Source organism: Lolium rigidum, chromosome 2 (assembly GCF_022539505.1).
Source record: "Lolium rigidum isolate FL_2022 chromosome 2, APGP_CSIRO_Lrig_0.1, whole genome shotgun sequence".
Lineage (NCBI taxonomy): Eukaryota > Viridiplantae > Streptophyta > Magnoliopsida > Poales > Poaceae > Lolium > Lolium rigidum.
Genome location: NC_061509.1, coordinates 207,442,535 through 207,468,875, shown reverse-complemented (window position 1 = coordinate 207,468,875; position 26,341 = coordinate 207,442,535). Strand labels below are relative to the sequence as shown.

Below are 26,341 nucleotides of genomic sequence, written 5' to 3'. Positions count from 1 at the left end.
ATGGAGGGGGAGGACTCGCACGCCATGTCCGACGCCTCGCCGACCTCGCCGTGGGAGGAAGGCGTCGTCGAGCACTTCGACGTAGCGTCGCCCAGCAGCGAGCGGTACATCGTCGACGATGAGGAAATGTCGGACGTGGAGTTGCCCGCGGATTCGCCGGTGGCCCCTCCGGAGGCATCCACCCAGCCTTCTCCACCTCTGCGGAAACGCCTGGCTCCGTCCGTGCCGTCGGACGTCCCGGAGGCGGTGATCCGGGCGGTGGACGCGGTGATCATGGGCGGCGGGGTCGAGCGCCTCCGCGAGATGGCCACCGAGGAGAACGGCGAGGTCTCGCATTTCATCGTGGACGTGCTGATGATCACGATGGGCGGCGTGGACGGCCTCGACGAGGGCAGCAGCAGGGCACCCACCATTATGTTCAGCTCGCGCGCGGCGGCCATCGCCGCCGAACTCGTACCCTACCTTCCATGTGGCGTCGAGCCGTCGCCGCGTACTCGGATGGCACGTGGCCTCCTCGCCACCCTCAGCGCCTGCACCCGCAACCGCACCATGTGCTCCGCCTCAGGCCTTCTCGCTATCCTCCTCGGCACCGCAGAGAAGCTGTTCGTAGGAATGGGCCAGAGCAGGGATTGGGACGGGACACCTCTAGTGCAGTGCATTCAGGTCCTCGGGGGGCACTCGGTTAGTGTCAAGGACTTGCATTCCTGGCTCCTCTTGGTCAAGAAGGCGCTTGGGACACGCTGGGCAACGCCGCTGACGCTTGCATTGGAGAAGGCTGTTGGCTGCAACGAGGCCAAGGGCCCTGCGACGACGTTTGAGTTCGACGGCGAGAGCTCTGGCTTGCTTGCCCCGGGGGACAACCGGTGGCCATTCTCTAATGGTTTTGGGTTTGCCACATGGATATATGTAGAGGCATTCCCAAACTCAAGGAACACATCTATGGCCACAGTGGCCATGGCAGCCACTGCAGCATCAACGTCTGGGAGATCATCGGCATGGTCAGCGGCTGCCGCTGCTTGCACACTTGCTGGAGAAGGGATGAAGCCCCGGCTTTTCAGTTTCCTCACTGCTGACAACGATGGTGTGGAGGCCTATTTCCATGGCCAGTTTCTAGTCGTGGAGAGTGGGGCTGGAAAGGGAAAGAAGCATTTCACCTATGAGTTCAACCCAAAGTGCTGGTACTTTGTTGGTCTGGAGTACACAAGCAAGCAGGGTTTGCTCGGAAAGGTCGACAGTGAACTGCGGTTGTATGTGGATGGCAAGCTTCATGAGAGCTGTCCATTTGAGTTCCCACGTATCTTGAAACCCCTGTCCTTCTGCTGCATTGGGACGAACCCGCCACCAAGTATTGCTGACCTGGAGCACAGCTGCCGCCAGTGCCCATTGTTTGCCGAAATGGGGCCTATCTATATTTTCGTGGAGCCGATTGGGCCAGAAAGAATGATTCGGCTAGCTTCCAGGGGAGGAGATGCACTTCCCAGCTTCAGCAATGGCGCCGGTTTGCCTTGGAAAGCTAGCTGTGACCACATTAGGGAATTATCAGAAGATAGTTATGCACTTGACATTGAGACTGGAGGAAGCTTACATCTTCTTTATCACCCCAATCTACTTAATGGTCGATCTTGCCCCGATGCTTCTCCGTCTGGTTCAACAGGTTCGTTCTATGGTTGAACTGTCAATCTTACTTGCCTTTCTTCATTTTAATTTACAAACCAGCCAGCCTATGAGTTCATATAAGAACCCTCAACGTAAAATGCAAAAGGCCAACAAAGAAAAAACTCAAAAACAAGCAACCAGGATGGCCTTGCCTAGCTGTAATCATATCTTTGGTGTTACTTGGGGAGTTGAATCATGGTCTAGTTACAATCCTTGCCAAGGACACACAGATTTTTCTGTATTTTCTATTTGGCTTATCGGTTATAGCAGAAGAATAACTATTGATATTATCCTATATTGAATCTTAGGTACTCACCGAAGGCATGCAGAAGTTGTTGGGATGGTTCACGTATCTTCTCGTGTGCGACCTGCAGAATCTTTATGGGCATTAGCTCGTGGAGGTCCAATGGCTTTACTACCATTAACTGTGAGCAATGTCGAGATGGATAACCTGGAACCTATACTTGGTGATTTGTCACTGTCTCTTGCCACTTCTTCTCTTTGTGTTCCTATTTTCAGGATAATTTCCCTGGCAATTCAACATCCTGGAAATAAGGAAGAATTATGCCGTACCCATGGACCAGAGCTTCTATCACAAGTTTTACATTATTTATTGGAAACACTGTCAAAACTGGAAAGTGGGAAGAAAGAGATACTAAATGACGAGGAGCTTGTTGCTGCGATTGTATCTTTGTGTCAGTCTCAAAGAAATGATCCTGGTCTAAAAGTGCAGCTCTTTAGCACTTTGCTGCTGGACCTCAAGATGTGGAGCTCATGCAACTTCGTTCTGCAGAAAAAGCTTCTCTCTTCTCTCGCAGACATGGTTTTTGCAGAAGCTGCTTGCATGTATGAAGCAAATGCGTTGCAGATGCTTCTTGATGGATGCAGAAGGTGTTACTGGGTAACTCGTGAAAGAGATTCAATAGATAATTTCACATTTACAGAAACTGAAAGACCTCTAGGGAAAGTGAATGCTCTTGTTGATGAGCTTTTAGTCGTTATTGAACTGTTGATAGGAGCGGCTTCTTCCACAATGGCTTCTGATGATGTCCGTCGTTTGGTAGGATTTGTTGTTGACTGCCCACAACCTAACCAGGTAACTGGACTCAGCACTGGCAGTCAAGCCCAACATTACAGTCCTCTTGCCAATAAACAAAGAGTCTCATCCAAGTTTTGCTAGTGCTTCTCTCGTTCATCAGGACGATGTTTATACATGGAAATACTTTGTCAAATTGTTCCGAGTTTGGAATCTTGTATTTTGGTATAGTATGTTATGCTCACATATTTGGAGTACTCCATACTCGTCTGTCGTTGTTTCATAAAAAAATTCTGGAGAAAAATTAATTTTGTGTTAGTTAAACTATTGCCATATTTTTGAGTTATGTTCTGTGCAATTAATCAGTACAAATGTTTAATTGTGGATGTCGATAATGAGATATGCACCAAACTCAGCGTTACTACCATTGTATAGCTTCTCTAAGTGGTAACTGATTAAGAGAATTGTTCTGGTGATTTTTAATAATGTGCTTTGTTGGCAGGTTGCTAGGGTCTTGCTCCTCATCTACAGATTGATTGTGCACCCGAATAGTACTAGAGCACAGATGTTTGCTCAGTCATTTATTTCCCGTGGAGGTGTAGAGGCGTTACTTGTTCTTCTGCAGAGGGAGGCTAAATCTGGCGGTAACAATATTTTCAACAGTTGCAATGTGCCACAAAATGCTGCTGTGTGGAATGGAGGTTCTCACTCAAAATCTAGTAACAGTGATTCAGTCTTGAAACCAGCCAGTAGTGAAGCAAACTATAATCATGAGATCCAGTCAGTTGACCGTGATGAACCACCCTCTCATGAACCCAATACTGGCCTTGATGAATCCACTAGCAAATGGTGCTTACTAAAAGATCAGTTCATAAAGAATTTGGGTGGCACGGACTTCCCAAATATCACTGACAATGTTCAGAATAATGTATACAATATTGATAATGGTGATGGAGTACTTGTTGGGATAGTTCATGTTTTGGGCGCTTTACTTGCCTCAGGTCACTTGAAGCTTGCCTCACCTATTGCAAAACCAAAGTTGCCAAGCAGTTTTCTGACAACCACTAGTGGTGAAGGAAATTCCATGTTTGAAGACAGAGTATGTTTATTGCTCTTTGCATTGCAGAAAGCTTTCCAAGCAGCTCCAAGAAGGCTCATGACCAGAAATGTATATAGATCTTTAATGTCTGCAGTGGTATGGTGTTCTTTAACTGACTTATTGAGGACAGATATGTGGTTTTATTTCAGCACTATGCTAATTGGTTGATGCAATTACCTTTCCTTCTATTAGATTATGTTATCACTTTTAAATTATTTGAATAAGTGAAATATTCGGAACATTAGTTCAAGCAGGACTTCCAAATAAAAGCTCTTCGAAGTTTATCTGGCCATGGTTCACACTAGTTCAAGTTTTACTCATTTAAGCATGTCACAGATCCAACTTATTTTACTCTGTTGTCCTGAATTATGTCTTATTTTCTTGGATGCAGATTAATATTTCTTCAGGAAATGATAATGTAAACTTTCATGATTCGGGTTATCGCTTTGAACATATTCCGCTCTTGTTAGTTCTACTTCGTTCTCTTCCATATGCATCACGAGCATTCCAAGCTCGTGCTATTCAGGTACATTTACTAGATTGTTAAGATTAAATTATTTCCTAATTGTTATTGACATTAATGACTATATTATCACAGATGATATGCTCACAGAAAGTTGTTTCATTCTTTTTATTCTCTTGATTTACATTCCTTATACCAATCTCATCATTCTTGTCTTTTGATGTCATGATCATGCTAGGAATGTTATAGTTGCGTCCAATAAGCCCATTAAATGTTAGAAGAACAGCGAGTTACCCAGTTAGTTTGTGGGAAGCTGTGCGGAAACCCAAACATGATGATCTGATTGTTCTACATGCTCTTAGAAAATAAGAAAATAGAGTACCTCCTTATATGCATGAATGAAGAATTCTCCATTTCTATGCTCAACATTTTTACGTTTAAATCAATGTCATATTAGGAATTTTAGTTTGTTCAGCTGTCTAAATACTTTATCACATCCACGAATCAAATAATAGGTGATAATTTCCTAACGCCTTGGAAGATAGCAAATACTTAAAAAGGAGAACAAAATACTTTTGTTTTTTTCATTGTCAATCTCATTTTGTGAGATTCTGGCATTCATGAAATTTCTTGTTGTTTATATTTTTCCAACTGTGACCACTATGCTGCAGCAAATGCCTGTAAGCGAATCAATCTTCTGGAGAGTGATTTTCAGTTTTTTAATGATAAATATGCAGCAATTGGCATGAGAGTAGCTAACACAATTTCCTTTTCTTTCTTTTATAGTCGTGTTCACTGCTTCCTCAGACTGGAATTATTAGTTTATTTATAAAGAGTATGTATGGTCTATGGATGTATGCCGAATACTAGGCAGGCCCACCCTTAATTTGTAACTAACTCTGTCGTCACCTTTTTGTCTTTCTCGTACTGGAGTTACAGTCGTGTTCAGTGGATCCATATGGTATATGGATCTATATGGATCCATATGGTATATGGATCTCAGCTGTTGGCGCGCCTAGCGCTCTGGCCCTCTGGCAGTACGTCCAGTTGTGGAGTAGACTCAGGGGCGCTGATCCCTAAACGCCGCAGGAGCGCAGCGGAAGGTACATAAGGCACTGGCGCCAACTATGTCGGTAATCCAGCTGCGCTCCAGCAGCGCCTTCTGTACCTTTCGCTGCCTCCTACGGTGTTTAGGGATCAGCGCGCAGACTTCCGGCACTATCTCTCTGATGGATTTCCCATCCAGCCACCTATCCTCCCAAAACAGGGTGGACGCTCCGCTGCTTATCACCATAAAGGTGGAGGCAGCGAAGACATCCCGCTCTGCCTTGGAGAACTACATATTGAGCCCGCACCAAAGTCGCAGGGGGTCGGTACGCATCCTCCAGACCTAGCGCACCCCAAGGCTGATGGCCCTGCGAGCAAGGTCTGGGATCCCCAAACCGCCAAACCGTAGCGGGCGGTAGACCCTGGACCAGTTGACGTGCCAATGACCACCATTGGCATCTGCCCTGCCCTCCCACAAGAATCCACATAGGATCTTGTTCACCCGCTTAAGTGCCTTCCTTTTGATGCTAAGCACTATGGGCTGATGCAGCGGGATGACTGCTAGCACCGAGCGGACAAGAGCCAAGCGCACAGCCCTGGGCATCATCGATGCCTTCTAGGTAGGCAGCTTGTTTGCTACCTGGTCCACCACAGGCTGGAATGCCTCACCTGGAAGCCGCTGATCGAGCGTGGGATTCCCAGGTACTTGACAGGGTAGAGTGCCAATTGTCACTCCATGACCGCAGCCGCACCGTTGGCCTCCTCCTAGGATTCTTTAGGATATGGATAAATATAATTTAACAGCTACTCTTCCCTCTTACTCAGTTGTCAGTTCCCTCCGTATTACCTGAGCATTTTCTTGATTAAACCATGTGTAGTGCAGATGAGGTATGCCGAGAGTGAGTTTTGGTTTATTAGAGGGCCTGAGTCATAACTAGTACTCACTGTGTTGACAAGCAGTTCGAAAGTTACTATGTGCGGATGTGGCTGGTTGGCCATGATGTTAAAGAACGACTTGAGGAGCGACCAAAATTAGTAAAAGTCTAGACATGTTTAACGTCCTATACGGGTGCTGAGTTTTTGTTTTATCATTTTAGGAGCAACCAAAGCGTATTTGGATGGGACACCTGTCATTCTGCATCTTTTCAGATTAATTATTGCTTTTTATGGAAATTTTTATTTCACTTCAAATTTGATCACTTGTGCCTTCTATATCATTTCAGGATCTTCTATTTCTGGTTTGCAGTCACCCCGAGAATAGAAGTACTATGACTTCCATTGCGGAATGGCCTGAATGGATTTTGGAGGTTATGATTTCTAATCATGAGGTAATGTTTTCCTTGATGACAAATCGAACATGCTGCAGTGTATTACATTGAGAGGTGTTAGTTGTATTCTACATTTTTCCTTTTTGTACTTTTACTGCTGGCGATTCTAATATGTAAAGTTGATATTTAGATGGGTGATAACAAAGATTCAGATGGTGTAAGCATATATGAACTTGAAGATGTCATACACAAGTTTCTAATTATTATGCTGGAGCATTCAGTGCAGCAAAAAGATGGATGGAAGGCAAGTGACTATGATCTATTTTGTTTTTCTTTGGAGATTAACTTTATACATCCTTCCAGAAATATAAGGCTCACATGCTTTTCAAGATTTATCTTTGACCAATAACTTGTTCAATGTACATAGATTGTGTGATGCAAAATTGATATCGCCGGATTCTTATTCAAAAGCACCATTAAATGATAACTATTTCATATAAAATAATCCGCATATAGCTGGACAAACCATTGGTCAATACTAAACCTTGGAAAACCCCGGCACCTTTATATTTCTGGTCAATCCTAACCATTGGAGTAGGATTGTAAGCTTCTTTTTTGAGAATGGACTGTAAGCTTGTTTATGATAATGATGTTCTCTGACTTGATGCTAGCCAGAATTTTCTTTGACAAGGTTACTTGATTGTATCTTGATGGTATTTTAATGCTGTCATACTTCAGGATGTTGAGGCAACAATACACTGTGCAGAATGGCTTTCGATGGTTGGGGGATCTAGCACGGGGGAACAAAGAATTAGGTAAAGAAAAGGTCAATAAGCAGCAATGCTCCTGTGCCATAATTTGTTGTTAATTTATTATATAGTATCATATCCATGAGTTCTACATCTACCACCACAAAACACCTGCCACAAAACATGCCTTTTGTTTGATTTACAAGGCACTAGAAGAAGTGTTTAGGTGATAAAGAACACCCGAGTTCATAAGATGTTCAAGCATGACGTTATGCAGCCCTGCCTATCATATGAACTGGAAATTCCTTCTAAATATCCTCCATGTGCCTTTTAAAAATAGCTTAGTTGAGAACCAGGATTCTAAATATCCTCCATGATTTTTTTTCAGACGTGAAGAATCAATACCAATTTTCAAAAGGAGATTACTGGGTAGTCTGCTTGACTTTTCTGCTCAGGAGCTTCGAGTTCAGGTAGATGCTACTTATTTTACAAGTATTTTTGCTTCGGGATTGAAATTTTATTCATTTGACAATACAATACCTCAGAGACCAAGGCATGGTTTCTTGCGCATTTCTTTGTTGCAGTTTTCAACCTTTTTTTTACCTCGTGACCTATTCAGGTCCGTTTCGTTTCTGTTTATATAAAATAAAGGCAAATTCCAGAATAAGTCAGAACAAACCTGCGAATCTGTTGGGGCCTATGTTAACCTTATTTGTTATCCATTTTACTGGGGTCCTAAGTGAAAATGAAACAAGCTAACTCATGAGATTAGCACAAGAAGCTACATAGTGATTTTTTGCTTGTAAACCCATGCAACCTTGTAGAACTCCCAAGCCATTTTCCCTGGCTTAAGATTCTGTTTTTGAAAGACCTTAGGCTTATCAAATGTGCCTGCAAATAATCATCTATCTGACACTTAAGATTAATTCAAGACTACAAATTAAGGTTGACCAGTCAATTGGGTCCATAGATGTAACATGGTTAAACCTGCATGGCCACTACTTTCACCACTACTTTCTGTGTATGAATATACACAAGTGCAGTAGACATGCATTGCCAAAGCATATTTTTTCATCAATGTAATCCCAAAGAAACAGAAAAAATGTGCATAATATGCGTTTGTTTCCCAAACTTAACTTTTGTTATAAAATATTATTCTACATTGGTCTGCATTGTTTATGGGTACATCTAAATTTGGACAAATCTGAGACAAGTTTCACGAGACGGAGGGAGTATTAATTTATAAATTGTGCAGTTATGGTTTTATCATTTCACAGTTGATATTGTTTGTCCCTACAGCAGTCTGAAGAAGGAACTACTGTCGCAGCATCTGGTGTTGCAGCAGAGGTACCTAGAGAAGCAAAAATGCAAGCAGAAAAAGCTGCCCATCTCTCTGTAGTCTTGGCTGAGAATGCAATAGTTCTGATGATGCTTGTAGAAGATCATCTGAGGTCACGCAGTCAGCACTTCTTTACATCCTGCTTAATTGACAGTTCTGTATCTCCTGCATCAATGGCTTCCAGTAGGTCATTGAGCAGGACTGGTAGCGAGCCTTTAGAAGCTGGGGGATCAAGGCAGTCTTTGTCCAGTGATGCTGGTGGACTGCCGGTTGATGTATGTATATCTAGAACGGGCATATATTATCACAATATTGTTTCCGTAATTTCAGTTTATGCTCATAATTTAATGTAGCTCCAAGTTTTCATGCTCTTTTAGTGTTCTTACATGTATATCAACCTTTTCCTTCTGCGATATTTGTGTGAATTTGCGGGATTCTATATCATTTTGTTGCTGAATATGTTGATTCATCAGTGGCATCGTATTGGTTAGGTAATATAAAAATGATTGGAAGTCCAGTTTCTAGCAAAAATTTCTCATGAATATAATGATGAGTAAACGATGGTATTTATTTTTAATTCAATGGTCAACGAGGACACCATCCATTGTGGGAATTACACTATTTCTTGGAATTCCACAAGCATGTGTACACTATTTCTTGTCAATAAGGCCACTACCCATTATAGGAGTTGCACCATTTCTTAGAACTCGAGAAGATGTGTGTACTATTTCTTGGTAACAAGTATGAGTATAATCTAGAAGTATACTGTGTGTAGCATAGCTTATTTCAGAATTTTCCCTTCATAGTCCATAGTCTCATGTTCACTTTCATCTACTTCATACCATCTTACTTTATTATTGGTGTGATTTTTTTACAGGTTCTTGCTTCTATGTCTGATGCAAATGGGCAAATTTCTGCTGAGGTGATGGAACGCGTAACGGCAGCAGCAGCAGCTGAGCCTTATGGATCTGTCAGACATGCATTTGTATCCTATGGGAGCTGTATTTCAGATCTTTCTGAAGGTTGGAAGTACAGAAGCCGATTGTGGTATGGTGTATGTATTCCATCCAAATCTAATATCTTTGGGGGAGGAGGAAGTGGTTGGCAAGCTTGGAAATCTGTTGTAGAGAAGGACTCCAGTGGGAACTGGATTGAACTTCCATTAGTGAAGAAATCAGTTGCAATGCTGCAGACACTTCTACTAGATTCTGGATTTGGGGATGGCCTGGGCTCTGGAGGGGTATCTGGCGCTGGCATGGATGTTATGAGTGCACTTAATCAGTTGTTAGATAGTGATCAACCATTTTTTTGCATGCTCCGATTGACTCTTATTTCGATGAGAGAGGGTGAAAATGAGGAAGACAACCTCTTTATGAGGAACATTAGCATGAAGAATGATATATCAGAAGGATTGGGCTCTCAATCTGGAAGCGTGATTGCGCTTGATGGTAACTCTTGCTCTTCTGCCAGAAAACCCGAGTCTGCACTTCTATGGAGGTACACCATGTCAGCTATTTAGTATCATCTATATAATATAGCAGTGCCAGAAAAGGATTTGATCCAGAATTATCACATCATAGTTGATAGTAGCCAGTGCCTTTCATTCTATACTCCATACTATTCATTTTGTCCATCACTTATTCATTAATATTTGGAAACTCCTGATTTTGCAGAGTGCTTGGCCCCGTTCTGAATATGCCAGTTTCTGAATCTAAGAGACAGAGGGTTCTGGTTGCATCTTCTGTTCTTTATTCTGAGGTAAAACTATTTTTCACCTATGGGAGAATATGATCTGCATCTAGAAACATACCAGTCTTCCATGTTATTTTTCAGATTGAACAATTCCTCGTAATCACCACACCAGACACGATTGTGAACTATGAACTATTGAAAAAGTTCAGAACACCCCTATATTTCTTGGTGAAGTTTTGGTATTTAAGTCGAAATTTGAACAAAATACCAAAATTTTACCTAGAAATGCTCCTCTTCCAAACAGATAGCGGTTTTACAAATGTGGATCAAATCAGACAATCAGTGTTGTTTCCAACTGTTCATCGCCACATTACTTTCTGCGTCTTGGATTTACATGCCACACAAGAAGTGGAATGAGGAGGAAGGAGCTGTAATTTTGTACCCATGACATGCAGACCCAGGAAGTAGAAGGTTATGTGGCGATTAACAGCAGAAATAACATGCTAATTTGATGCAATTGTAAATCATAACCATCCTTTACTTTTACCACGTTGTTTCTTGAAATCCAATGAGCGATAGGGTGCTAAGTTAGTTTCTGTGTATTGAAGGAACCTGGGCCACCTTTTTCTGAAGTGTAGCATATAAACCACGTTCAGAATTTTTATGATCACTGTTGCAGTTTTCCAAACACTTGTGAGTTAAATTGTCCTGATGCACAAAGCTTGTTTTCCCCACTGTTTATCTAAAGCATCTTGGGTCTTAACTTTGAATTGGATGTTCAAAGCTATCCTCAACCCTTTATATTTATATTTGTTTTGAGTTTTAGCAAGGAAATCTACCTTCGTGCATTTAATACCTTCATGACTAACAACAAAGCCACAGACCGTACCAAAAGATAAGAAATCAGGGAGCAATTTATATGGAAAGACCCCTAATGAGGTGAACTGATACAGGTTGCTCTCAGAGATATCACTTCAATAGCGATCTTTCAGAAGGTTCAAGTAAAATTCGCTGTGTTTGGCCTTAAGAAGCGTGGACCACTTTTTTGAGGAAAAAAAGAGCCCCGCTATTTATAAGACATGATGTAGGAAAATCGTATAACTCTATGCTGCTGCTGTATTTCTGCTTATGCTGTTTGTTTAGTATATAAATCCAGCAAAGTTTGTATTCATGAAATTTATGATATCTTAACAGGTATGGCAAGCTGTAAGTAGTGACAGAAAACCATTAAGGAAGAAGTATCTCGAATTGATCATGCCACCATTTGCAGCTGTCCTGAAAAGATATCGCTCAGTTTTGGCTGGTATTCACGAGCTTACATCTTCAGATGGACAAAATCCACTAGTTGTTGATGATTCCCCTTATGCTGCAGATGCTTTGCCCATTGAGGTAACAGTTGATTCTAACTAGGTCGTACAAGATAGCTAACTATTGCAGTTCTTGGTTCTTGTGCCCTTTATACTTCTGATCTAGCAATGCTGGTTAGAATCTTACAGCTTTCTAAAAGAAATTCTACTTTTGCAACACAACTCTGAATTTGGCACGCTTATGACCATGTGTTTTTTTCTACAATTGCTTACTTTGTACATTCATTTTTATGTTCGAGAATTTATTTTTAGATGGTGATTTGGATCTTGAGCATGACTAATTGTATCTAGACATAACGTTTCATTAAGGTTTTCATATTTCATATGATTTTGTTGCTCCTCTTGGATAAAGATCTCATCATTGTTTGTATGCATAGTTCTATGTGTTCACAGTGGGATTTTTGTTTTGCATTAAATTCAGGCCGCGGTTTCAATGATATCACCTGGGTGGGCTGCTGCTTTTGCTTCTCCTCCAGTTGCAATGGCATTGGCTATTATTGCTGCTGGTGCCTCTGGGGCGGAAACAATCGCACCACCCACGAATAAGTTGCGCAGGCGTGACACCTCATTGCTTGAGCGTAGATCAGCTAAATTACACACCTTCTCAAGTTTCCAGAGGCCTCTCGATACAACACCAACCATGTCTTCATCTGCACCGAAGGACAAAGCATCTGCGAAAGCTGCAGCCTTGGCCGCTGCTCGTGACCTTGAGCGTACCTCTAAGATTGGCTCGAGAAGGGGTCTTAGCGCTGTAGCAATGGCAACTTCAGGACAGAGGAGGGCTGCAGGTGATATTGAGCGAGCCCAGAGGTGGAATACATCTGAAGCTATGGGTGCTGCATGGATGGAATGTCTGCAATCTGCTGATTCAAAGTCTGTGTCAGGAAGAGATTTTTCTGCCCTTTCATACAAATATGTTGCACTTCTTGTTTCCAGTTTTGCCTTAGCACGGAACTTGCAACGAGTTGAGGTATGTTGACGTCAAACTGAACACTTACCAACATAGAACAGACCGCTTATCAACATCAAACAGAACACTTCCGCTTCTGATATTTAGTATTTTCAGATGGAGAGGCAAACACAGGCTGATATTTTGAACCGTCGTTGTGCATCTGTTGGAGTTCGGGCATGGCGACGTCTTCTTCATTGCTTGATCGAGACAAACAGACTCTATGGACCTTTTGGAGAACTTCTATGTACTCCCGATAGTGTACGGAACCTATCTTGTTTTTCTTCTACACTTGCATTGATATCAAAAAACCATCATGATTTTTTATTACTGTACAGTTCTTATTGTACTTTTCTACATTTTTTCATATAGATGTTTTGGAAGTTAGATTTTACTGAGTGTTCATCAAGGATGAGAAGATTTATGAAACGAAACTACAATGGGTCGGATCATTTGGGTGCAGTTGTTAATATTGAGGAGCAGAAGCTTCTTTGTGATGGCGTTGAATCCAGTCCATGCCACACAGAGGAAGAGAACACTCAATTTATAAATGATCTCCCAAGAAGTTCGTTGGTTATAGTGGCTGAGGCAATGTCAGTGGATATAGGACATGAAGATGCTGAGCAGACAGAAACTGAGACTATTTGCAGCAGTGTAGATGATCAACTAAGAAATTCCTTGCAACCTGATCCTTTTAAAGGATCAGTGGATTCAAGAAGTTCAGACTTTTCTGGTGTTCGCAACTTGGTTAGATCCACAGTAATTGCACCTGGTTACAGATCCGGCGAAGAAGATAAAAGAATTATAATTGAACTTCCCTCAATAATGGTGCGACCACTGAAGACTGTGCGGGGAACCTTCCAAGTAAGTGTGTGCTAATGTACGTACTTCCACCTGTATAGTTATACCTGGTATATAAGCTTTTCTTAGGGAATCCAAAGAGCTTCGATTAGTAGTGCCAACTTTCTCATTCGTGATTGTAGCATATATTACTTGAAAGCTAAAGTTAAATGGATCACGGAATATAAATGCATGCTTCCCTTATTTCTTAATACAGCTCGAAACTTTGACGTAGCTTTCTTTGCCTTGACTGGATTCTGATCGACCTTGGTTCTCTCATGAGTTTATGTTGGAGCAGCAGCTCACCTCCTCTTCCTTGGTCCCTGGTGGCTGATGTGGTTTTTCTGTCTTAGGGTTAGCTCTCCTCCAGCTCCCTCCTTAAACATGTCCAATGTTCAACACTCCCCCTCAAGATGGATGGTAGATATCTATCAATCTCATCTTGTCACATGCCAAGTTGCATTCCCTTGTTCCCAGTCCCTTTGTCAAGCCAGAACTGACATGAGTAAGGCTAGCATCAAGTTTCTCTTTAATAAAGAAGCGATCAATTTCCACATGTTTTGTCCTATCATGTTGGATTGGATTGTTTGCAATACTTATGGCTGACTGATTGTCACACCAAGCTCTCAAGGGCCCCTTTCTGAGAAGCTTCAACTCGCTCAGGAGATGCTTCACCCAAAGCATCTCACACACCCCTTTAGATAAAGCTCTGTATTCAGCTTCTGCCGTTGATCTGGACACAACTGTTTGTTTCTTGCTTCTCCATGACACCAGATTTCCTCCCACAAACACACAATAGCCTGACGTTGATCTTCTATCATCTCGACAACCAGCCCAATCAGAGTCGCTATAGCCATCCACCTCAAGGTGCCCACTCTTTGCAAACCACAACCCCTTTCCCGGAGTTCCCTTCAAGTATCTCAAGATTCTGTGCACTATATCAAGATGCCCACTCCTTGGTTCATGCATGTATCTGCTCACCACACCCACGGCATATGTAATGTCTGGTATGACACAAGTACAGGAGTCTCCCAACCAATTTCAGATAATTTTCCTTATTCACTAGCTCACCTGATTGTGCAGTCACTTGATGATTTTGTTCAATTGGGGTAGGGGCTGCACGACATCCCATCATGCCCATGTCACTCAAGAGATCTAGGGTGTATTTTCGTTGACATAAAGATATTCCCTTCTCTGTCCGAGCCACTTCTATGCCAAGGAAATATTTTAGGTTGCCCAAATCTTTCACCTCAAACTCCTTGCTCAGACACTCCTTCAATCTCTTTATTTCCTCTTGGTCATCTCCAGTGATGATAATGTCATCCACATAAACTGCAAGAATGGTGATCCTCCGCTCAGCGTGTCTATAGTACACCGTGTGGTCACCATTGCATTGACTATACCCCATACCACACACAACTCGTCTAAACCTATCAAACCATGACCTTGGAGATTGCTTCAGACCATACAAGGATTTCTTCAGCCTGCATACTTTTCCCTTGGTCTGTGAGGTACCAAAACCTGGTGGTATCTCCATGTACACTTCTTCATGTAGGTCACCATGTAAGAAGGCATTCTTGACATCTAATTGATGCAATTTCCACCCAAAGTTAGCAGCACATGAAACCAATATTCTTACTGTGTTCATCTTCGCCACTGGAGCAAACGTCTCATCGTAGTCAATTCCATAAGTTTGACTGAACCCTCTAGCGACCAATCTGGCCTTATACCTTTCTACCTTCCCTTCAGGATTCTGCTTCACAGTATAGATCCACTTACAACTCACTGCTTTTTTCCCTGCTGGCAATGTGGTTAGCACCCATGTCTTGTTTTTCTTCAGTGCTTCCAACTCTTCTATCATCGCTTCGCGCCACTTCGGATCTTGCTTTGCCGTCTTCCAATCGTTTGGAATTGACACGGTTTGTAGAGAGGCCACAAAAGCTCTATAGGAAGGAGACAAAGCCTTGTAAGAAACAAATTTGCTAATGTCATGTTCATCAGAAATAGTTTTTAGAGCACACATTTCGCAAAGAGCCTTCCTTGCCACTTCACCCTTTCTGGCTGCTTCACGTGTCTCCTTTCGCAATGCAATTGGCAGATCCATTGTGTCAGATGGGCTGCTAGCACTGCCTTGTTGCCCCTGCACATGTGGCTGCTGTCCCACTGTGTCAGATGAACTCACATCACTACCTTCCTGCTCCCCCTGCACATGTGGCTGCCGTCGAGTGTACACTTGGAGATTCTGTGGCCACCGATCCTGAACAGGAGCAGGAATCTGGGGAGAATCAAGTGGAACCGTACCCACTATTGGTTGGACTTGAACCTGCACATCACCATCAGGTTTAGTACCCATAGAATCGTCCTTAGTGTGAGACACTACCTTCTCCCCCTCATGACCATCTTGCATAGAGTGAAGTTGGTCAAGTTCTGCAAACAACAAGCTCAGATCAGTTTGCTCACCATAGAATGGCTCGGATTCCCTGAAGGTGACATCCATACATACAAACATGCGTTTTGCAGAGGGACACCAACATTTATACCCCTGCTGACTAGAGGAATAACCAACAAAAACACATTTTACTGCTCGTGGGTCTAACTTCCCAATCGGTGGTCTATGGTCCCGAACAAAGCATGTACTGCCAAATAATTTCGGAGGGACAACAAACTTATTTTTTCCAAACAACAAATCGCATGGGGATTTCATACCGAGTATCCTGGAGGGTGTCCTGTTAATCAAAAAAGTGGCTATCATGACTGCTTCACTCCACAGAAACTTGGGCACATTCATTGTGTACATCAGCGAGCGAGCTACTTCCAAAACGTGTCTGTTTTTCCGCTCTGCCACACCGTTTCGGGGAGGGGTATCTGGGCAAGTCGTTTGATGAAGAATACCTTGTTCAGACAAGAAAGCCCCAAAGGTGGTGTTCAAATACTCCGTGCCATTGTCAGTCCTGAGCACCTGCACCTGTACTTGAAACTGATTCTTTACATATGCATGCAAGTTCTGAAAATAGTGAAACACCTCATCCTTGTGGCGCATCAAATAAACCCAAGTCATACGAGAATAGCAGTCAATAAAGGTAACAAAGTACTTCATTCCATTCACTAACACCACTGGGGAAGTCCATACATCTGAATGAATAAGCATAAAAGGAGATATGCTCCTAAGCCCCTTACTCACATATGAGGCTCTTGTATGTTTAGCATATTTGCAAGCATCACATGTTAACTTGCCATTGCTTATTCCACACATAATGTCAGGAAATATTCTACTCATCTTATCGAAAGACACATGCCCCATCCTATAGTGATGGATCATAGCTTGTTCTCCATGGTTGCAGCATACACCAACTCTGGCTGCACCCCTTTTTTCACATACCAGAGCCCCTTACGCCTGGTGCCAGTCTCCCGCTCCTGAATCATGACACCAAACTTGTTAAGAGTCACACTACAGTCTATGTCATCAATGAGAGCACTCAGAGAGAGCAAATTAACAGGAAACGCTGGGACATGTAGAACAGATGACAAAGAGATGTTTGAAGTGCACTTTGCTGTGCCTTCTCCAACAACAGGTTGTTTTGTACCATTAGCAGTTTGAATGGTGCCTTTGTGAGTAGGAGGATGCTTAATGTAAGACTCAAACACACCGAATTTACCCGCAACATGCTTAGATGCACCAGAGTCAAGAATCCATTCTGTATCATTGTTAGAGTACGTCATGGGCCTGGGCCCGTTAGTCTTATGGTTTGCTTAGGGGTCAAGTAAGCCTTGCTTAAGAGTCAAGTAAACCTCTCTATATATGGAGAGGAGATGTATCAATGTAATCAAGCAAGAATTAAGAAGGAAATCCCTTCCCTCTTGCCCGGCCGTGGGCAAAAGGCCCCCGACCGGCCTTCTCGCGCTCGCGCAGCCCTCTTTCTCCCTCCCGAACCCTAGCAGCCACATAACACTTAGAGTACGTCATGGGACTGGGCCCGTTAGTCTTATGGTTTGCTTAGGGGTCAAGTAAGCCTTGCTTGGGAGTCAAGTAAACCTCTCTATATATGGAGAGGAGATGTATCAGTCTAATCAAGCAAGAATTAAGAAGGAAATCCCTTCCCTCTTGCCCGACCGTGGCAAAAGGCCCTTGGCCGGCCTTCTAGCGCCCTCGCAGCCCTCTCTCTCCCTCCCAAACCTTAGCAGCCACATAACAATCATTCTCATTAGTAGCAAGGGATGCTTTTTCAGAATCACCTTCACCCATGGAGACCAAGTTAGCAAAGTTTCCATAGGCAGCACCATCCACTTCTGCATCCTTTGACGTCCCATTGTCCACTTCAGTCGCCATGTGTGCACTCTGACCACCGGAGTTTTCGATGTGTCCTCCTCTACCTCTAGAAGTTTGACGTTCTGAGTATCCACCTCTACCTCCTGACATCCTGCTACTTTCCCCTCTGTTATATCCCCTGCCTCTACCACGAGTTGGGCAGTACCACTTCAGTTGACCAGTCTCCCCACAAATGAAACAGTCCTTAGTCTCTTTCCACTGTCTATGCTCGGTCACAACAAACGTTGGAGCTGACACAACTTTCTCATCTGCTGGTTCCAGAGAGAGCCGCACCTCCTCTTGAGCCATTGCTGCAATGACCTCGTCAAGAGTGGGCAAGGAGGTGTGGTGCAGCAGAGATGCCTTTCTGCCATCAAAGCACTTACTTAGCCCCTCCAAAAACTTGAGCACACGCCTGCGCGCTATCCACTTTTGCCCTGACTCGATGGAGGCTGCATCATAGAGTTCGAGAGGGTCACTGATCAGCCCATAAGGCTTGCAGCTCTGCCACATATGCCATCACTGTCATGTCCCCCTGGCGGAGATGGCGAATCTTCCCATCAATCTGAGCAATGAGCATGACATTGCCCTTATCAGTACTGGATGGACAAGGTCTTCCATATTTCAGCAGCTGTGGACAACCTCTCCACGGAACGCCCAATGGAGGGCACCACCGAGTTCAACAGCCACCCAATAAGCAGAGAGTTGATGGTTTTCCACTTATTTCCCTCAGCACTAGTCTTGTCTCCTGGTTCTTTGACAGTCCCCAATAAGTACCCATCAAGATCTTTCTGATCCACAGCCAACATTGCCCTCCGAGACCAACTCAGATAGTTGGTAACCCCCTCTAGCTTGATGTCTGTGGGTGATAGGTCAATCTTCTGAACCACTTCTTGTCGGGGAACAATGGCCTCAGAGCCACCCCCTTTTGAGAGAAACAGCGTGAGCTGCTCGAGAGCCTCCGCAAGGCCTTTGGGCTCACCCATCTGCACTCTCACCTTCACCCAGCAAAAACAACAAACAGCTTCGGGGCACGCTTACCAGCAACCTCCTTTCACCAGCAGCAGGCACACACAACTTGAGAAACCACCACCCCTGCTTCACTCCTGGACAAGCAGCTGCACGCAGCAGCAAGAACCACAATCCAGCTTGTCCTTCTCCTTCCGCTTGCACGCAGCACCACCTCGTCTCCTCTCCGCCGCGCAGACCCACCCCCTGCCTGAACCGGCTTCCCTTCAGGCCCCACTGCCGCCTTGCTCTGATACCATGTTGGAGCAGCAGCTCACCTCCTCTTCCTTGGTCCCTGGCGGCTGGTGTGGTTTTTCTGTCTTAGGGTTAGCTCTCCTCCAGCTCCCTCCTTTTATAGGTCAGCACACATATGGGCTTGGGCCACTTGGGCCAGAAACATGTCCAGTGCTCAACAGTTTAACTAGTTATTACTCGTCATTGGAGTCTTTGAAGAGTTTGATTCATCCTGTAATCTCTAACAAGATTCCGTAGTAAACTCTGGTGGTACTCTAAGAACTGTAAATAATGTGGGTAGGAAGTGAAATATACTATTTTGAAGGAGTAATTTATGTTAAACTTACAAGGTTCCACAGGAAGCAAGCCACAGATTAAGCAAGTTGAAAACTGAAGAAGAAAACCCGAGCCTGACACCCACAATCAAAATCAACAAGCTAGAATTAAATATGTTACAAGAAAATGAACAGACAAGACTAAAACATTGTTTGTTCATCAATTATTAACCCAGCTTGTCAAAGCCTCAGCCAACTGTTGGGGAACTCTACCCTTCAAACATTCAGAACCAACAAATAACAGTCTTTTCCATCTGTTGTGGTTAGGGTGCACCTGTTCTTTGTCTCCTAATATTCCAGCACACTGACGATTTTCTTAATCACCACCTTGTGATCGAACTAGTTCAAGAATATCAAAAACTTGAATAATTGTGTCCGAACCTATCTAAATCAAGTTCTAGCAGCTCAGACTGAACTGACAAGTTATCTGTGTTCGTATTTGCGTCGTTGCACAATGCTATTCCTATTCCGCTCCATGAGTGAAAATTTGGCGCACTAAAGTAATATCTTTTCTCAGGTCACATCGAAGAGGATTAACTTCATAGTTGATGATCATATAAGCGATGATGACAGCTACATGGATGATGTTGCATCTACTAGTGGCCAATATGATCAGCAAGAGAAAGATAGGAGCTGGTTCATATCTTCACTGCATCAGATTTATAGTAGAAGGTAAATAATTATTTGTTGTTCTCTGGTATTCATTAAAATTGTTACCTAATATTAAGTTAACTGAAGCATTTTCAGATTTTTAACCATCTGTGCCCCTTCTCGTGTGTCTGCGGATCAACACTACTTATTTAGTGCTTATGTATGTATGTATGTATGTATGTATGTATGTATGTGTCGTACTGAATTCAAATTAATTGTTGCAGATATTTGTTACGTCAAAGTGCTTTGGAATTGTTTATGGTAGATAGATCAAACTTCTTCTTTGATTTTGAGGTACATCATTGATGAGATTCACTTTACGTTGTTTGAATCTTATGTCTGAGAATCCATTTTTAAGTTTTATCTTAACTATATCTAGGATACAGAAGCACGTAGACATGCTTATCGGGCTATCATTCACACCAAACCCCCTTATTTGAGTGATATTTTTCTAGCTACCCAGGTTGGTGTTCAACACAGTTCAGAAACTTGAATGTTTTGAATCTACCCCTGCCAGAGGTACTAATCTATTATACTTTTGTTTTAGAAACCGGATCAAATCCTAAAGCAGACACAATTAATGGAGCGTTGGGCCAAATGGGAGGTACACGAGTGCAACTCTTTTGTAGTCATGTATGTTAAGTAGAGTAAAGATGTAAGTATAGCCTCCTTGTGCAGATTAGCAATTTTGACTACTTAATGGAACTAAATACACTTGCTGGGCGCAGTTACAATGACATCACACAGGTAGTCTTGCTTCATAATTCTCATTTATGAATCAGATAGGTTCTTGCTTGTGTTTTCTGTTAATGATTCCTACCTATTTCTGCAGTATCCTATCTTCCCGTGGGTAGTATCAGATTACCAGTCGAAAACATTGGACCTGGAAAATCCTTCCTCGTACCGAGATCTTTCAAAGGTAAATTTTATATGTCTGTTCTCGCTGCTCATAATAGTAATGTACTAATCTAGACCCATTTTATGTATTTCCCTGCTTTTTCATTTATTTACACGGGTGATGGTACTTGATTTTTCTCAATGAAGCCAATTGGTGCTCTAAATCCTGCACGTCTGATGAAATTCCAAGAGCATTACTCTAGTTTCAGTGATCCAATTATCCCAAGATTCCACTACAGTTCTCACTACTCTAGTCCTAGCACGGTGCGTATTTTGAGATCTTGCATCCTTTATTCAATTTTGCTTGTTTGTTGTGGCTTTTGTTTGAGCTAAGATGTACTGGGTCTGTTCCAAATTATAAGACGTTTTGGTAGGCTAGCCTACCAAAGCATCTTATAATTTGAAACAGATGTACTACTTATGAAGTAATTCCAAAATATTAACTGGTTCCTCTCGCTACATTTAAATGGCAACCCCTCCTGTGGTTGATTAGTTGTGAACCCCTCCTGTGGTTGATTAGGGTGAACCCCTCCTGTGGTTGATTAGTGTGAATCCTCCTGTAGTTGTTTAGTGTGACCTTAATAATAATAATTATTAAATGTACCTTGATTGTGATGATGGTGTGTTGATATTAACCTCTACTGCAGGTATTGTACTATCTTGCCAGGATAGAACCTTTCACTACCCTCCATATTCAGCTGCAAGGTGGCAAGTTTGATGATGATGATCACATGTTCTCTGATATCATCCGAACCTGGAATAGTGTCCTTGAAGACATGAATGATGTAAAAGAGTTAGTAAGTTCTGTTAAAAATTTGGCCCGACAAATTTCCTCATGAATACTGCACCATGCACAGTACTTATTGTAGAAATCTAATTATAATATTTGTTGGAATCTAATCATGTGATTATTTATCTAGGTTCCAGAGATGTTTTACCTTCCTGAGGTATTTACTTACGCGAATTCTGTTGACTCCGGGATGAGTCATCTTATCAAAAAGCTAGGTAAGCTCTCTTCGGTCTTATACACATAAGAGAACCAAGTGTAAGTCTGTAGGGAAAGACATAACACTAGCATTTCAGATGGCTCACTGTTGGTGCTCACCTACTTCTTAAGTTAATACCATATATTGTCGTCATTTTAGCATTTTTAAATTATCTTTACGCATACAGGGAAGCTGATCCCCGTAAATTTGAGTTTCGCTGCAGGCTCTGTACAATTACCTCCTTGGGCTGAGAACCCTGTTGATTTTATACATAAACATCGGAAGGCTCTTGAGAGTGATCATGTCTCCGCTCATTTGCATGAATGGATTGATCTAATATTTGGGTACGTTAGTGTTGTGCTGTTCCGTTTATGTTGCCACTTCATAATGTCACCTCTTTATTTCACTCAATCGTATTCACTCCATAACATCATCGCGTTATTTCACTCAAACATATTCATAGAAGTAAAAATCAGTATGTTATAAAGATGGATGTAAAGAAAAGCAATATATTTGATGACTTCTTTTAACAGACACATCAGTAGGAAAAATATTCAGTGTTTACACCTTTAGTTTATTGATCTTTATATGCTTGTATTAATGTCATATAATTAATCATCTCTATTTATACCCTTTTCTCATACAATACTTCCTTGTTCAGATATAGACAAAGAGGTAAAGAAGCAGTGATGGCTAACAATGTTTTTCCCTACGCTACATATGAGGGGACGGTAGATACTGATAAAATTGCCGATCCAGTAAGCTCTTCGCACTGAATGTTTTTTATTATCTCAGTAACCATCTAGCTTTTCACATTTTTCTGAAAATACTGAAGGTGCAACGGCGGACTACACAAGATCAAATAGTGAATTTTGGACAAACGCCATCCCAGTTGCTGATAGTTCCACACATACGGAGAAGACGATTGGCCGATGTTTTACAGCTGCAGGTGATTTTTACAAGTATCTTTCATGTGTTTAAAGTGATTTATTGGTGCAAATGCTTGTTTTTAATTGTAACCATCCCAAGTAAATACAAAGACCTTTATAATCACCTTCATCATGTACAAATTTCAAGACACACTTGCTGATTAATGATGTGATAATTTATTCAAGGGATATAAGTAGACACTATTCAAGAGTTTATAGGCATACTAGGGATACATCCATCTTAATATTTGCCTCTGGGAAAAATATCAGCAAAGCATATGTGGATCCGCCATGTGGATCTTCAAATGCACCCATGCAAAAAAAATCAATTTTATTTTCAGTTGAGAATTTGTCTCGTGTTTCTGAACGTGGAGACCAAATTTATATTTCACATTGCGCACGACATGACAATTGGTTTCACATGTTTATAAACAGATTTTTTCCATGACTTGTATAGTTTTCCCAGCACAGGAGCTTCCAAGTGCGTTGAGCACTGGATACTTTCCTATCTATCTCATGACTTACTGCTGACTTTTTCGTTTTCTGTGCAGACAATATTCCGGAACCCAAGTGAAGTCAGATCTTATTCACTTCCTAATCCAGATCAGTGCAATGTTCCTGCTAGTGCAATTCTTGTGTCAAATGAGTGTATTGTAGTCGTAGATGCAAATGTGCCTGCAGCACATGTGGCACTGCACCATTGGCAGCCGAGCACTCCAGATGACCAAGGGACACCTTTCCTATTTCATCACGGTAGAAATGCCATAAACTCAAGTGGCGGCGCAATAAGGCGCATCTTCAAAGGACCTGCTTCTGCAGAAGACTATCATTTCCCGAGGGCGATAGCTTTTGCTGCTTCTGCAATCCAAACGTCATCAACTGTTGTCATCACATGTGACAAAGAGGTTATAACTGGTAATTATTGTATCCTTGCCTCATCATTTCTCTTTCTTTCTTCTCCTTCATTTGCTCGCCTTCTTTGTACTGAGCTCTCCTAGTTCTTATCTAGACGAAACCTGATGTCCAGCCTAACACACTACAAGATCATGTGAAACAACCAGTTTCCTTATTAGCTTCTCAATAAGATGATATACTCCCTCCGACCCATATTACTTGTCACAGATTTAGTACAACTTTGTACTCCCTCTGTACGAATGTATCTAGACGTGTTTTAGTGTATACATACATGCGAATCTACACAAAATCCGAGACATCTAATTCGGGACAGAGGGAGTACTAAATCTGCGACAAGTAATATGGTTTGGAAGGAGTACTGTATTTAAGTATGATATTACCACATTAGGGTTCTTCATGCTATCATTTTATGTAAAAAAGTGGTTTTTATGCTATGAAATATTGTCAGACTGCTCCTTCCCTGTGTTGTTTCTGATGTCCATTTTTCTTTCTGTAGGTGGGCATGCAGATAATTCTGTGAAGTTGATCTCCCCAGATGGTGCAAGGACCATTGAAACTGCATCTGGGCATATTGCTCCTGTGACTTGTCTCGCACTATCTCCAGATAACAATTATTTTGTCACAGGATCTCGTGATACAACAATTATACTATGGAGGATACATCATATGAGCTCTTCACATTGGAAAAATGCTCCAGAGCCTCCACCTTCTACACCAACAACACCAAGTAGTCCTGTAGCCAATAGTAGCAGTAGCAGTACAATCAGAATTTTGGAAACCTCCAAGAAGCGGCGAATTGAAGGTCCTATGCATGTTCTAAGAGGACATCTCGGAGAAGTAACTTGTTGTTCTGTTAGTTCTGACTTGGGACTTGTTGCTTCCTCTTCACATATGTCTGGTGTCCTTGTACATTCCTTGAGGACAGGTCGGCTCGTGAGGAAGCTGGATGTGGGAGAAGCACATCTGATATGTTTATCTTCTCAAGGAATTGTATTGATTTGGAATGAACCAGAGAAAAGACTATCCACCTTCACTGTCAATGGAATATCTATGGCTACCTCGGTTCTGTCACCTTTCTCAGGGCGTGTTAGTTGCATTGAGGTTTCTAAGGATGGCCATTTCGCTTTAATTGGAACAAGTTTATCTGGTAGTAGATGTGTTTGTGGTGACTGTACTGCTACTGATGAAGATTATGCAATGGAGAAGCACGGTGATGATGAGGATGTAGCAGAGTCAAAGGAGATGGGCCTATCTGTTCATGTGCCCTCGATATGCTTCATTGAGCTACACAAACTCGAGGTGAACACTCAATATATATTTTGAACTTATGTATTGATCCGCCTTATTTCCTATGAGCAAAACTCTCACCAGTAAGAGATATCATGTCAGGTAATTCATATGCTGAAGCTGGGAGAAGGACAAGATATCACAGCTGTTGCTCTAAACGAAGACAACACTACCCTTGTTGCCTCAACAGCTAATAAGCAGCTAACAGTCTTCACAAATCCTTCTGTAAGTATTCCATGTGTTTACTGAGTTACATTTGTCATCATTGTTCCAAGGCCCGATTGACACATGTTCTATAGATTACTCTGCACTTGCAACTAATTTTCTCATTAGCTTACCTCAATCTTGCAGTTGAATTCCAAAATAGCTGATCAGATGTTGCATGAAGGTGACGGGCTTCTGTAGCTGCGAGAAAATCATCGCTGACTGGAACTATTCTTACGCACCGAAGCTCCAGCGAACACTTCAGCAGGGGGAAGATACATAGGATGCTTGGGGAGAATGGCACAAAATCTGCACAGGAAACAGAGGAGTTTGCAACATAGCCCGCGCCTGGGTCTTGGTGGACTTGTACAGATGGCTTCGCTTCGGTTTTATGGACATTGCCGTTTCCCCAAGTGGTGAAACATGCCATACCACGGAGAAGATCCAGGGCTGCCTTTGGGTTGCCGACAGAGGGATTCAGAAGCACAAACCTGAATGCTGCTACTACTCTGCTCTGAGTACTTGTGTCAGTTGTGTGATAGTGTGTGCCTTACATGGACGTCGGGCCAACTGCCATTTCTGTACAAAATCTCGTCCAAGTAATTGATCATCTTTTCATTTGTTTGTGCACGGCGTGTACATGTAATCCTCCGCTCGCAAGTATTGCCACGTGTTCATTGAAAGAACAATGTCTGCCCTTAGTGTGCTGCATCTAAAGCTTCAATACTAGCTAGAGGAATCAACATGTATGCATGGCTTCATCGCATGTTCAGAGGATTCATGATATTTAGTTCACCGCCCAACTCAGAGAACTTCTTCTCATCTAGTGGTTTCATGAATATGTCAGCCAGCTACTTCTCGGTTCCGAAGTGGCACAAATCGATGTCGCCTGTGCCCACATGATCCCTTAGAAAGCGTTGACAACGTTTAATGTGCTTGGTGCGGGGAATCTTGAACCAAGTTGTTGGCGATCTTGATAGCACTTTCGAAGAGGTACGTCTTTCACCTTGACTCCAAATTAATATGTACCAGTGTATATACACAAAGTTGTAAAGTCACCAAGACCATTGCAACCAAGACCCTT

The 26,341-nt window shown here is 42.5% G+C and overlaps 1 protein-coding gene across 1 annotated transcript; it reads left to right on the top strand.

The window, feature by feature from the left end:
- Positions 1 to 25,486, top strand: LOC124690505 (BEACH domain-containing protein C2-like). Its single transcript, XM_047223885.1, has 33 exons — positions 1 to 838; positions 971 to 1,645; positions 1,965 to 2,765; positions 2,856 to 2,890; positions 3,195 to 3,887; positions 4,183 to 4,317; positions 6,525 to 6,629; positions 6,760 to 6,873; positions 7,308 to 7,384; positions 7,707 to 7,788; positions 8,621 to 8,932; positions 9,535 to 10,154; positions 10,331 to 10,415; positions 11,544 to 11,738; positions 12,138 to 12,686; positions 12,783 to 12,926; positions 13,038 to 13,529; positions 19,906 to 20,060; positions 20,264 to 20,333; positions 20,419 to 20,502; positions 20,587 to 20,643; positions 20,718 to 20,786; positions 20,872 to 20,958; positions 21,084 to 21,200; positions 21,584 to 21,733; positions 21,857 to 21,941; positions 22,146 to 22,266; positions 22,584 to 22,680; positions 22,758 to 22,871; positions 23,403 to 23,766; positions 24,263 to 25,065; positions 25,156 to 25,278; positions 25,405 to 25,486. The coding sequence occupies exons 1-33, from the start codon at positions 1 to 3 to the stop codon at positions 25,456 to 25,458; spliced, it is 8,502 nt and encodes a 2,833-aa protein (XP_047079841.1). The 3' UTR covers positions 25,459 to 25,486.
- Positions 25,487 to 26,341: the final 855 nt, after the last annotated feature.

Coding starts and splice junctions, on each gene's coding strand:
- LOC124690505 (XM_047223885.1), top strand. CDS start 1: ATGGAGGGGGAGGACTCGCACGCCATGTCCGACGCCTCGCCGACCTCG. Junction 6,630..6,759: donor TTATGATTTCTAATCATGAG/GTAATGTTTTCC, acceptor GTTGATATTTAG/ATGGGTGATAACAAAGATTC. Junction 12,687..12,782: donor GGAACTTGCAACGAGTTGAG/GTATGTTGACGT, acceptor TAGTATTTTCAG/ATGGAGAGGCAAACACAGGC.